At 37.6% G+C, this 11,124-nt stretch overlaps 3 protein-coding genes across 3 annotated transcripts; 2 read left to right on the top strand and 1 right to left on the bottom strand.

Annotated features, from left to right (window-relative positions):
- Positions 1–5: 5 nt before the first annotated feature.
- On the top strand, positions 6–3,556 carry LOC108369305 (Bloom syndrome protein homolog; the record flags this gene model as incomplete). Its single annotated transcript, XM_017624396.1, has 5 exons — positions 6–890; positions 952–1,774; positions 1,838–2,034; positions 2,265–2,355; positions 2,419–3,556. Coding segments are annotated over 5 exons (3,027 nt in total), but the record flags the coding sequence as incomplete, so codon positions are not given.
- On the bottom strand, positions 3,547–4,755 carry MED4 (mediator complex subunit 4). Its single transcript, XM_017624395.1, has 3 exons — positions 4,434–4,755; positions 4,192–4,372; positions 3,547–4,133 (listed from the first exon to the last, which is right to left on the bottom strand). The coding sequence occupies exons 1-3, from the start codon at positions 4,499–4,501 to the stop codon at positions 3,621–3,623; spliced, it is 762 nt and encodes a 253-aa protein (XP_017479884.1). The 5' UTR covers positions 4,502–4,755; the 3' UTR covers positions 3,547–3,620.
- A 791-nt stretch (positions 4,756–5,546) lies between these two features.
- On the top strand, positions 5,547–9,685 carry p (WD40 repeat domain-containing protein pink). The gene is made up of 6 exons (XM_017624394.1): positions 5,547–5,796; positions 5,863–6,222; positions 6,296–6,442; positions 6,504–6,980; positions 7,045–7,252; positions 7,318–9,685. The coding sequence occupies exons 1-6, from the start codon at positions 5,713–5,715 to the stop codon at positions 8,565–8,567; spliced, it is 2,526 nt and encodes an 841-aa protein (XP_017479883.1). The 5' UTR covers positions 5,547–5,712; the 3' UTR covers positions 8,568–9,685.
- Positions 9,686–11,124: the final 1,439 nt, after the last annotated feature.

Below are 11,124 nucleotides of genomic sequence, written 5' to 3'. Positions count from 1 at the left end.
TGAGCAGCAATCCAAAAGAAATATCGAGTCTAAATTCTACTAAACTGGCAGAAGAAGACGAAGATGATTTGGAGGCTTTAATAGCAGATATACACGATCAAGAGGATTCGCTTCGTGGACGAAAATCAGAATACAATAATTATGCTTATAAAGATTTCGAAGATCAAGCTACACCTAAGAATCAATCGAGTTCTAAGAAAGAAAACGTTGCTGCGAATACAGTCACAACCGATGAACTGCAGATATGGTCAACTCAAACCGACGACGATGGTTGGCAAGTGTATGATCCCGAGAAGTTTGAAATAGCAGCCTCACAGGCTGTACTTTTGGATTCACCAGTATCAAAATCGTCCGTCCCAAATACAAATACCATTGTGCCAACAATTAATATAACGCTTAGCGAAGATGAAGACTACAACATGCCTTCGACGAGTGCCGCAAGTATGAGAAGGCGTAATGCGTCTATAGCGATCGCATCCAGTCCATCTCCAGTAAAAGAATTCAATAGTATGCAAAGACAAAATGCGCCTATAACGATTGCATCCAGCCCATCTCCCGTGAAAGTTGCGCAGAAAGTAGCTGGAAATTTCCATGCTGATACACATAACGATGGCATAACTGGTGAATTCGATGGTTATAATTACCCACACTCGCAAGCTGTCAAAGATGCTTTGAAGAGCAATTTTGGACTGAAAAGTTTTCGACCCAATCAATTGCAGGTGATCAACGCGGCCTTGTTGGGACATGACTGTTTTGTGCTGATGCCTACCGGTGGGGGAAAGTCTCTTTGTTACCAGCTACCGGCATTGTTAACTGAAGGCGTGACACTTGTCATCAGTCCTTTAAAGTCTCTGATTCTGGATCAGGTTAATAAATTGGAATCGCTTGATGTGAGTAGATTGAAACATTATGCATTTGATAGTACATTATATTTAAATACTCTTTCGTTAGATATATGCCAAAAGTTTGTCCGGTACTCAAACTCTGCAGGAAGTGCGTGCCATCTTTTGTGATTTAAAAACCATGCCGCCACGTATCAAAATTCTTTATGTGACGCCGGAGAAAATCTCCAGTTCTCCTCAATTCCAGGACGCACTTGATGATTTGTACGCCACTAATCACATTAGTCGTTTTGTCATTGATGAGGCGCATTGTGTGTCGCAGTGGGGGCATGATTTTCGCCCAGATTACAAGCGACTTGGCATATTACGTAAACGTTTCCCCAAAGTGCCCACTATGGCGCTCACTGCCACAGCTACTCCACGCGTGCGCATTGATATACTCCGCCAATTGCACTTAACACACACCAAGTGGTTCTTATCTAGTTTTAATCGTAGTAATCTAAAGTATTCGGTATTGCCTAAGCGTGGCATCAGCACTTTGGATGATATAAAATCTTTTATACACTCACGTCCGTCCAACTGGAGTGGTATAATTTACTGTTTATCACGTAAGGAATGCGAGGATGTAGCTAATAAATTGCACGCTGTTGGCATAAAATCACTAGCTTATCATGCCGGGTTGACCGATGCGATCCGCGAGACTCGTCAAAAGGACTGGCTCACTGGTAAAGTGCGAGTGATATGTGCGACAATAGCATTTGGTATGGGCATTGATAAACCTGATGTACGTTTTGTGCTACACTATTCTCTGCCAAAAGCTATTGAAGGCTATTACCAGGAGGCAGGGAGAGCGGGACGCGATGGTGATGTGGCCCACTGTATACTTTACTACAATTATTCAGATATGATGAGGATGAAAAAATTGTTGGACTGTAAGTGGGCATCATGGAATGAAAATAGATCTCAGTTGAAAAGATGTTTTTTTTTTATTTTAGTGGATAATACTGTGGGTTTGGAAGTGAAGAAGATACATTTAGATAATTTGAATCGCATTGTGGGATACTGTGAAAACGTCACAGATTGTCGGCGTGCGCAACAACTGGACTACTTTGGCGAGCATTTCACCAGCGAACAATGTCTGGAACGACGAGAAACAGCCTGTGATAATTGCCTTAAAAAGCAGAGTTATCAGGTAAAGTATGAAAGGACCAGGCTCGAAGTCACTTTTTACAAAAATTCGAGAGTTTATAAAAGACATATTGCATATGGAGTTCTGATAGCGCTGGACATGGTTGGTTTAGAGGTTATCGAGGACTTTAATTTAATATATGCGATTTTTTAATAATTTGCTAGTGTAATTACATTTATTTATTTTGTAAACACTCACTTTGCAATCTAATACACTTTTGCTTTTCTCTACAGGAAATAAATGTTTTGGAGCAGTGTCGAAAGGTGGCACGTGCTATTAAAGACATATGTGGCGGCCGGTCGCGCTTTACCCTGTTATATATTGGTATATGCGACGTGTTTTTAATTTTTATATCCTCCATTATTTATTTATTTTTTTATTTTGTAGCTGATGTGCTCAAAGGTTCTCTGATCAAACGCATCGTGGAATTTCATCACGATAAAACTGCACATCACGGCATTTTCAAAGATTGGGACAAATCGGATATACAGCGCTTATTGCGTAAAATGGTTCTAGAGGGCTTTTTGCGCGAAGACTTAATATTTTCGAATGATATTCCACAGGCATATATTTATTTAGGACCCAAAGTCCAGGCGTTAATGCAGGATAGCATACCATTAATTTTCGCCGTTTCACGTAAAGAAAGTATGAAACGTACATTGCCCGGCTTTAGCAGTGGCACTGCTATTGCCGCAAATCAGAGTGCAGCTGCTTCAGCTGGTGCCTCACGAATACGTTCAATTTACGAACGTTGCTATGCGGACCTCTTGGATTTGTGCCGAACAATAGCTGCAGCACGCAGCGTCACTATGGCTAGTATAATGAATATGCAAGCATTAAAAGCAATGTCTGAAACACTGCCTGAGTCGGAGAGTGATATGTTGAGCATACCGCATGTGACTAAAGCGAATTTTGACAAATATGGCAGTAAAATGTTAGAAATTACTCGTAATTATGCTGCTGAAAAGCTTTGTTTGCTGATGGATCTAGAAGACGCGCACCAGCAACAGCAGAAACCCAGTACTACTACAGCGGGAAGTGCACGTGTACAAACAACTAATTCGTACGATTCTGAAGAGGATGACGGAGTCAGTTGGGCATCGGTGGCAGCCTCCCAGGGTACTTCGCAAAGCAGTGGTGGTCGTAAACGTAAACGTGCATGGAACAGTGGTGGGGCTAAGCGTGCTAAAAAGGCTACAAGTTGGGCAGTGAGCAACAAGAGCCCCAAAAAACGTGCGTCGTCAAAAGCTAGAGGTGGCAGCACTGCTTCACCAAGAGCTGGACGGCGAAAAACTGTTGCCAGCACTAGCGGCAAAGGCAGAGGAGGAGCCAACAAAGGTGGTAACAACGCGTGGTTGTGCAAGAAGTCAAGTTCTAGTGGTGGTTTCGAGTTAATGCCTATGCCGAAGTCGAAATAGCCAACTGTAAGCTCAAGTAGTCTGCGTACAAAACTCTTAGCTGATAGGATGTGTGCTAACATTGTTTGTATTTTTTTAAGTTTCAATAAAAAGTATTTTTTATATAATTTTTTTTTTTATTTAAAAAGTACATACTGAAATAGCTATTTAAATGTTTGTGTTCAAATCTTTTCACTGTGAATCACTCGAACTAGAGCTGGAACTGTCCGTAGACATGACCTCGACATCATCCTGGGATGCTTCTTTGTGTGCACGTGTTTCCAGCGCTACAGAATTGCCTGTGGAGCCCATAGACATGTGTAACTCACCGAGATTATTCCAATTGAATTGATTCTGAAATGCGTTTGGCACTTCCGCCATGCTCCGTTGTGCATCCGGCACGTTGTTTTGATGTGCCACGCCGCCACCATTTATGTTCAAATCCGATTTGCCTAGAAAGCCGTTACGCATCTCGATATCGGTTGGGTAGGGACGCCTCACATCGCCGATGCACCAAGTCAATGGTGCACTCACCGCATTCGCGGCACTAATGCGATGAGCATATTTGATGAGTTCCTCTGAGGAAACAGGACGCTTTTTTGCTTGATTAATACTAGCCAATTTTTGACGTGCTTGAAAAATTGCGGTAGAAAGAATAAGTTCAGCTTCCTTTAGGGATTTTTGCAACTTTTGTATTTCCCGATCCTATAGAAGGTATAATTGAAACAGTAAGCTATTTGGCGACTGAAACACTTGCACTTACATGCACTTCAACTTTGGCACGCAGCTCGTCCATTTTTTGCTCGATTTTAGCTTGCTCATCAGCTAATTCTAACATTTTTCTGAACTCTTCATCTTTCGATACCAGCAAATCCACTAGCGCGGTGTGTTCAGCTGTTGAAATTTTCTGATGCTTTGGTGCAACTGTGTTTTCGATCAGCTCTCTGTGAGGGTTTAAAGAAATTAAGGAGCTTTATTTGGATTATAAAACTTATTGGAACTTACTTTGCCACTAATTCAATGTCATCTAATAGCAATAGTAAACGCTCCTTAGTGCTCAAATGAAAGGACATGTTAGGCAAATAGATACAGCGTTAGTATGAGTTACTCTTAGAGCTCCTCTATTGGCAGCCGCGCACGAATTCCCGAAATATATTTGCAGTTTTACGACTCTCCGTGGAAAGGTAAAAACCTCTAGTATCCAATAAAAGTTAGCAAATGCTCTTAAAACCAGGTGTGAACGAAGCTGAACAAATTGCACCAAAAAAAGTCAACATGAAATGATGGAAAAGGGATTCGAGAAGGAAGCGAAAATAATAACAAAACAAATAATCGGTGATAAAAGTAGCAGCAAGCAGCAATTGAAAGCACATGCAGGGTCGCAATGCTCTGCATAATGCTAGGCTCCTACTATTAACGGATAAGATATATTTGATGTAATATAATAAACGGCAGATTTATCGCCATGATATTTCCTAAATTAACTATGAACAACCAAGGAAAGCGGAAAGCTCTCTGACACACCATCAAGGAATTTCATGCTTTTTTTAATATCTAAGGTATACTTGAAATGATGAAGAAAATTCGACTATTATAAGACAAATACACAACACAGCACACCATACAGATATTTGAAACAAATTTAACATTTTAAACAATTTAACAGAAATGGTTTATCTTATCCGCGCAGATCTACGCTCCATGAAAACTAAACAAATATGATGAAATTTCAACATAACACAACACACTCTGTTTGTGCATTGTCGACCAAAATCATAATTTTTAGATTTTACACAGACCGCATGCGAGACAGTATTTGCAGACTTGAAGGCGACCAAATATACTGCCTGCATTTCGTTATTCNCATTCTGAACGTTTGGAATAAACTTTTTTGTTTACTTATTCTTTAGAACGTTCCTGATGATATGTTAACGTATATTTCAAACGCATTCTGTTTATTCTGGTTGCGAAATGGGATTAACTGAAATGTATAAAGAAACGTAGCCACTATGAGACGGTTTGCGCATCGCAGTGAAAGTACCCGTGATGCGCAGACCTACTGTGTGTGTGTGTGTGGTATATTCGGCCTAATAGCTGTCATCACCATGATACCTTTCGACTTTCATCGAGCGATTGCTTTCTTCTGATTGTGAAGGTGAATAAAAATTGGTGGGTGAATGTTGTGTTTATAATAAAAAAAAGTATTTCCAAAAAGACCCAAATAACTTGGCATTTAATAAAAATAAAATCTGCATATTTGTACCTTCTGTGGCATGAGGAAATAATGACGGAGCTATATTGTCTTTCCAATTTTATTGATTTTTCACAAGCGGTCCACGAGCCGCTGAAGCACAGTAATCGCATAAAGGTGAGGGTCATTATACATAAAAAAACTATTTAGTTTCTTTGTAATATGCATGTTTATCAATTTCAGTACACCTGCTTCGATATTTCTACGAATTATGTTGTTTTCGGAGCATCTTCCGGTTCATTGTATCTCTTCAATCGGTGTACTGGCAAATTTTTGCACCTCATACCCAACAAGCATGGACCGGTGACACATTTAGCAATATCGGCTAATGAAAAGTATGTCGCATTCTCCACACAACGTTCCATGATATGTGTGTACGCAGTAAATCTTTCTGCACACACAACCCCTCAAGTTATCTACACGAATTTAAGTAGCGATCAATCTCTGCAAGTGACTTGCATTCATTGGACCCAGGATGAGAAACAGTTTTACTATGGTGACACTCGTGGTCAAGTTAACTTGGTTTTACTATCATCTTTTATTGTGAGTAATTAAAATTATGATTATAAACATATATGAGAGTTTTTGTGCTAAACGTACATCCCTCAATTTATAGGGTAAAAGTCTACTTAATATGGGCGTACATCCTATATTGTTCCTGGAATCACCAATTGTGCAAATTGATGACTTTGAATCACTACTACTTGTTTCGAACTGTACCAAATGCATTTTATGCAATACTGAGTACGAGGAATATAAACAGGTATGTGCGATTACATATTACACTTAATGAAGGTGAGCAAGTAAATAAAGTTCTTCGTTAGATCGGTAATCGTCCACGCGATGGAGCTTTCGGCGCTTGCTTTGGAATATCTACAAATGAAGCTGTCCAGCCTTCACGCATTTACTGCGCACGTCCTGGCTCACGAATTTGGGAGGTCGATTTCGAAGGCGAAGTCTTGCAGACGCATCAATTCAAGTTTGCTTTAGCCATACCACCAGTAAAAATACATAAATTCCATGGCATGGAAGAAGACACGATTGCTAAGTATGAAGAAAATGATGAAATGCTCGACTACCAACCCCAAAATTTGCAATTCTCTAAAGTTCAAATGCTAAACAAGGACTTTATGCTAGCATTCACAGAATTTGGCTTGTATGTATTTGACATGCGCACATCCTCGGTAGTTTTGTGGTGCAATCAGTTTGAGCGAATTGTCGATTGCCGCGTAGTTGGAAAGGAAATTGTGGTTTTTACACAAACTGGATCATTGTATAGTGTGCAGTTAAATCCGCTGAAAGTAAGTTGTGATAACTAGAAGTTTATGACAATATGTTAAAATGATGTAATTTTCTTTATGGCAGATTCATGCATGTGCGCTGGTGCGTCAGGAAAAGCTTTTAGAGTGCGCTTGTTTGATGCGCAAAAATGTCAAATATTTTGCTGATAAAGCACGCGAGGATTACGACTTGAATATACTCAATCAAATCAAGAAATTCTTAATTAATCGTCAGGAATTCGAATTACTAAATGATCTCTCAGTAATTTTTGATGCCATTATGCAATGTGAAGGTAAGCTAATAAGTACGAAGGCGTATCTTAGAGTTTATACTTATCCATCTCATTTTTCTGCTCAGCCATTGGTGACAACAACAGCTCCGGCAGTAGCTCAGGTGCGACGGAGCGCAGTGCAAGTGTTGGTGCTATTGGCTTCCAGTACGTGCCAAATAATAATCATCCACCACCGGCCAAAGAAGTTTACGTTCTAGAGAATGCCTTTTGCGAAAATATCAAGCCCACAAAGGGAAGCGAAAGACATTTCAAGGATGCGCTTCTAACCGTTACCGGTAAATTTGGTAAAAATATTATTAAATATAAGTTCAATATTTTCGCTGATGAGCAGAAGAAACTAGTGCGGGAGCTCATACCATCTAACGAACGTTCCATACCATTTAACGATATTAAAGCGATGTATGAAAAAGATGAAGAGATTGTTTGCCGTACGAAGAAAACTCAGCAATTCATAGATGCTAAAAAAAATGCTCCCGGTAACGGACAGCACATAAGTGCTGAGGAGAAGACTATTTATAATTTATATTTAATTTGCAAAAGTGCTAAAATAAGCAATATTAATTTTGTAGAACGATATCGCTCACTATTCGACGAATACTCGGCGAGTGAGTTGATTGATCTGCTAGGTAAGTTGGAAAAGGTAATGCAAGAGCATGGCGACAGTGTGGAACAATCACGCAAAAACTGTTACGAGATGTACTTTAATTACCTGAACACAGAGCTTATTTGGGAAATGGACGATTATACGCGCGACTTTATAGCAGAGGGTTTTGTGCTTCTAAACACCTCAACGGATATTGTGCGTTGTGATAATTGTGCCTTCCCTTTGCGTTTCGACAATACTTGCGTCTTTCACGAATTGGGTGCTGTATTGCTGCGATATTATTGGTCGCGTAATGAGCAGGTGAAATGTTTTGATGTGCTAATGCAGGTACCAGCACTACTTGATGTATTGGCGAAATTCTATATGGCTGAGAATAATATTGAAAAAGTTGTGCCGATTATTTTAAGCTATCGACAACCAGAATTATTAATGGAGGTTGGAAAATGTCTGAGTTTAGCGGCATGGACGCGTTGTTTTGAACAATTTGTAGACTTGCAACAAGGACGTTTATGCTGTGTAAATTGTGAATGTGTGACAACGGTGGACAATGTCAACCAGCACTTCTTCTACACATGGAACTGTTTTCTAAGCATTGCATTGGAATATCTACAGGCGCATGAAATTCTTGCAATGATTTTCAAGTGGTCCAATTTTATAGCGAACGATGCTATCGATCGCGAATTCTACACCCGTTGCATGCTGAAAGGCTAAGATCGTGAATATATAAAAGATAAATGCGGGAATAATTCTTGGTAAATAGTAGTAACTTTAACTATTTGGATAATAATTAGCACCAAGTGTGGGTGGTAACTGACGATATTAAAATTCGAATATACCAACTTGACTTGAGTAGTAGCATCAAAAAATCAAACCTAACTCAAACTCAAAAATGCATAAAATTTTGTCTGCCATATTTGTTTAATAAAAATGACTTACAAAAAAGTGGTAAAATAGAATTTCAAAACAAAGTTATATAAATGCAGTAAAATATTTATATATACAACTATATAAAAGTATACACATGTTTGAAAAAGTAAATTATAACGAATTTAAATGTTATGAGACGTCATATGGTCTTTGCGATAGATTAAACAAAAAGTGGCTAAAGGCTTTTGCCGACTATATGCAATGTTGCAGCATTCATTGTTGGAGCTCCTGTGTTGCAGAGTTACATAAAGTATTATATTAATCTAAAAACGTATACATACATATGTACATACACTATATCAACTATAATATGTGTGTTCAAGTATGTAGTATACATATATATTTCGCATATACGACATTGTATTTACTGTATAAATCATTCCTTTAATAATAAAGAGACACGTATTTGTATTCGTACGAAAACACCATAAAACTTATACATCAATGGTGCTCTGAAATAACGACAAAATTGAAAACTCAAAAAAAAAACAAACTCTTACTACTGAATAGTGGCACATGTCTCTAATCCTTGGATAATCCATGTATAGTGCTTACTAAACATTTATTAAGCATTCATAAAGGTTGGCTAAGGACAAGTCATGTATTATACAAGGATTAGAGACATGTGCCACGTTCAGTAATAGTATGGTTTTTTTTGAGTTTGTTCGTTATTGCAGAGAACTATCGATATGTGAAAATTTCCGAGAAAAAAAACTATGAGTTTGTTAGCATTATTATTAGAACTGCGACCCATTCGGATCAGCTACTGTGGTCGATTAAAATATTTATATATACACATACATATGTACCATATACTCCATATGTCAATCTATAAATCTCATCACATTAGGTACATCACTGTAAAATTTACAGCAACAATTTATATTTTGGTAAAGCCCCTATTAAATGCATGATAAAAATATAGTAAGGTAGAACCGCTGAGAGTCACTTTTAAAATTCTTGACGTTTCCAAACAATTTAATTTTTAAATTTACTCACAAACTCACACACACATTTTCATTTTCAATCTCAAGCAACAACAATTTCGAACAATTTCAATTTTTTATTTTCACTTTTATATGATTTTAAAATGTTGGCAAACTTCAAGAAAAAATCATGGCCGACAAATTGAGAGAACGGTTCTACCTTGCTATGTTTTTATCATGATTAAATCTATGTTAATGCGCTTTGGTAAGACTATTTTTTTTTTCGAATTTTAAAGCTAATTGGGTAACTGAACGCTAAATATTAAATATTTGTACATACATACATATATGACTTGTTATTTTATATAATTAAATATTATAAGTTTACGTGCATTTTTTATATAAATTGTTTGCGTACTACGCATAGTAAAATGCTTTATTTAATTAAAAACTGTTCCATATATGCAGTACATTAAAATAAATACATATTCAATCTTTGTATACATTATTTATATTCAAGTAATAAATTAATTCACTTACCTAAGTACGTATTGAAGTGCATAATTTCTTTGTTTAATAAATGATTCACAAGCGGCCATGGCTGGGTTTGATGCGTTATAATCTGATAACATACATATGTATGTATATGTAGATATTAGTCGAAGAATCCAAAGAAGCAATCCTGCCTGGCACATTTTATGTTATGCACTATACCCATTCTTCCCACATCACCACTTTATTAAAGAGGTTTTGAATTAATCACTTTTTTCGTAATCTTTATATCTTTTCACTGAAGAGCCTAGAACGATTTTTAGCGACCAACGGCTTCATTTCTTTTTTAGCTGCGAAATTACATTCTTTAACCATAGAATGGCTATACGCGAATATTGAAGTGTATTCACAAAACTAAGCACTTTGGTTAAAATATAAAATTTACACTGAACGCTGCTACTGCCTCCCAAATATCTAACTCCGGTTGGCACTTTTTCTGTACAACTAGAAGGAAGTGGAAATATATTTACATAGCAAACAACAACAATATCGAAAACGGAAGCTGTAAAAAATGCGCCAAAAAGCAGAAATTAGAAATTATGACAAGTTAGCATATCTGCGAATATGGAAGATGATGGCGAGAGAAAATAAAGAAGGAGCATAAAAATTGCCAAAAGGAGGGTACTTTACATATTTACATATGTATGTATGTATGGATGGATGTAATTATTTTCATTTCCTTTACTACCGGAATTTCCTGTGTATGTGCACATATGCGAAGTAGACATAACAGCTGTTCAGTGAGCAAGAGGATATGGCAACACCGGCTAGTTAGATAAATTAGTGCAAGCGTTGGATTGAAAATTTTCAATATTGCTAAAATAAGTTGGACTTTAGCGTTTGTTGAGAAAAATTCTTTTATG

This window comes from Rhagoletis zephyria, unplaced genomic scaffold (assembly GCF_001687245.7).
Source record: "Rhagoletis zephyria isolate East Lansing unplaced genomic scaffold, Rhagoletis_zephyria_1.1 Rzeph_scaffold_03598, whole genome shotgun sequence".
Taxonomy (NCBI): domain Eukaryota; kingdom Metazoa; phylum Arthropoda; class Insecta; order Diptera; family Tephritidae; genus Rhagoletis; species Rhagoletis zephyria.
The sequence above is the reverse complement of the archived record's forward strand: the minus strand, read 5'-3'. Positions and strand labels throughout refer to the sequence as shown.

Excerpts from the sequence above, each read along its gene's own strand:
- MED4 (XM_017624395.1), bottom strand. The coding sequence starts at position 4,501 with ATGTCCTTTCATTTGAGCACTAAGGAGCGTTTACTATTGCTATTAGAT. Across the intron at positions 4,373-4,433 it reads GACATTGAATTAGTGGCAAA|AGAGCTGATCGAAAACACAG; the intron begins GTAAGTTCCAAT and ends AAACCCTCACAG. Across the intron at positions 4,134-4,191 it reads GTGCCAAAGTTGAAGTGCAT|GATCGGGAAATACAAAAGTT; the intron begins GTAAGTGCAAGT and ends TACCTTCTATAG.
- p (XM_017624394.1), top strand. The coding sequence starts at position 5,713 with ATGACGGAGCTATATTGTCTTTCCAATTTTATTGATTTTTCACAAGCG. Across the intron at positions 6,223-6,295 it reads TTTTACTATCATCTTTTATT|GGTAAAAGTCTACTTAATAT; the intron begins GTGAGTAATTAA and ends CTCAATTTATAG. Across the intron at positions 6,981-7,044 it reads TGCAGTTAAATCCGCTGAAA|ATTCATGCATGTGCGCTGGT; the intron begins GTAAGTTGTGAT and ends TCTTTATGGCAG.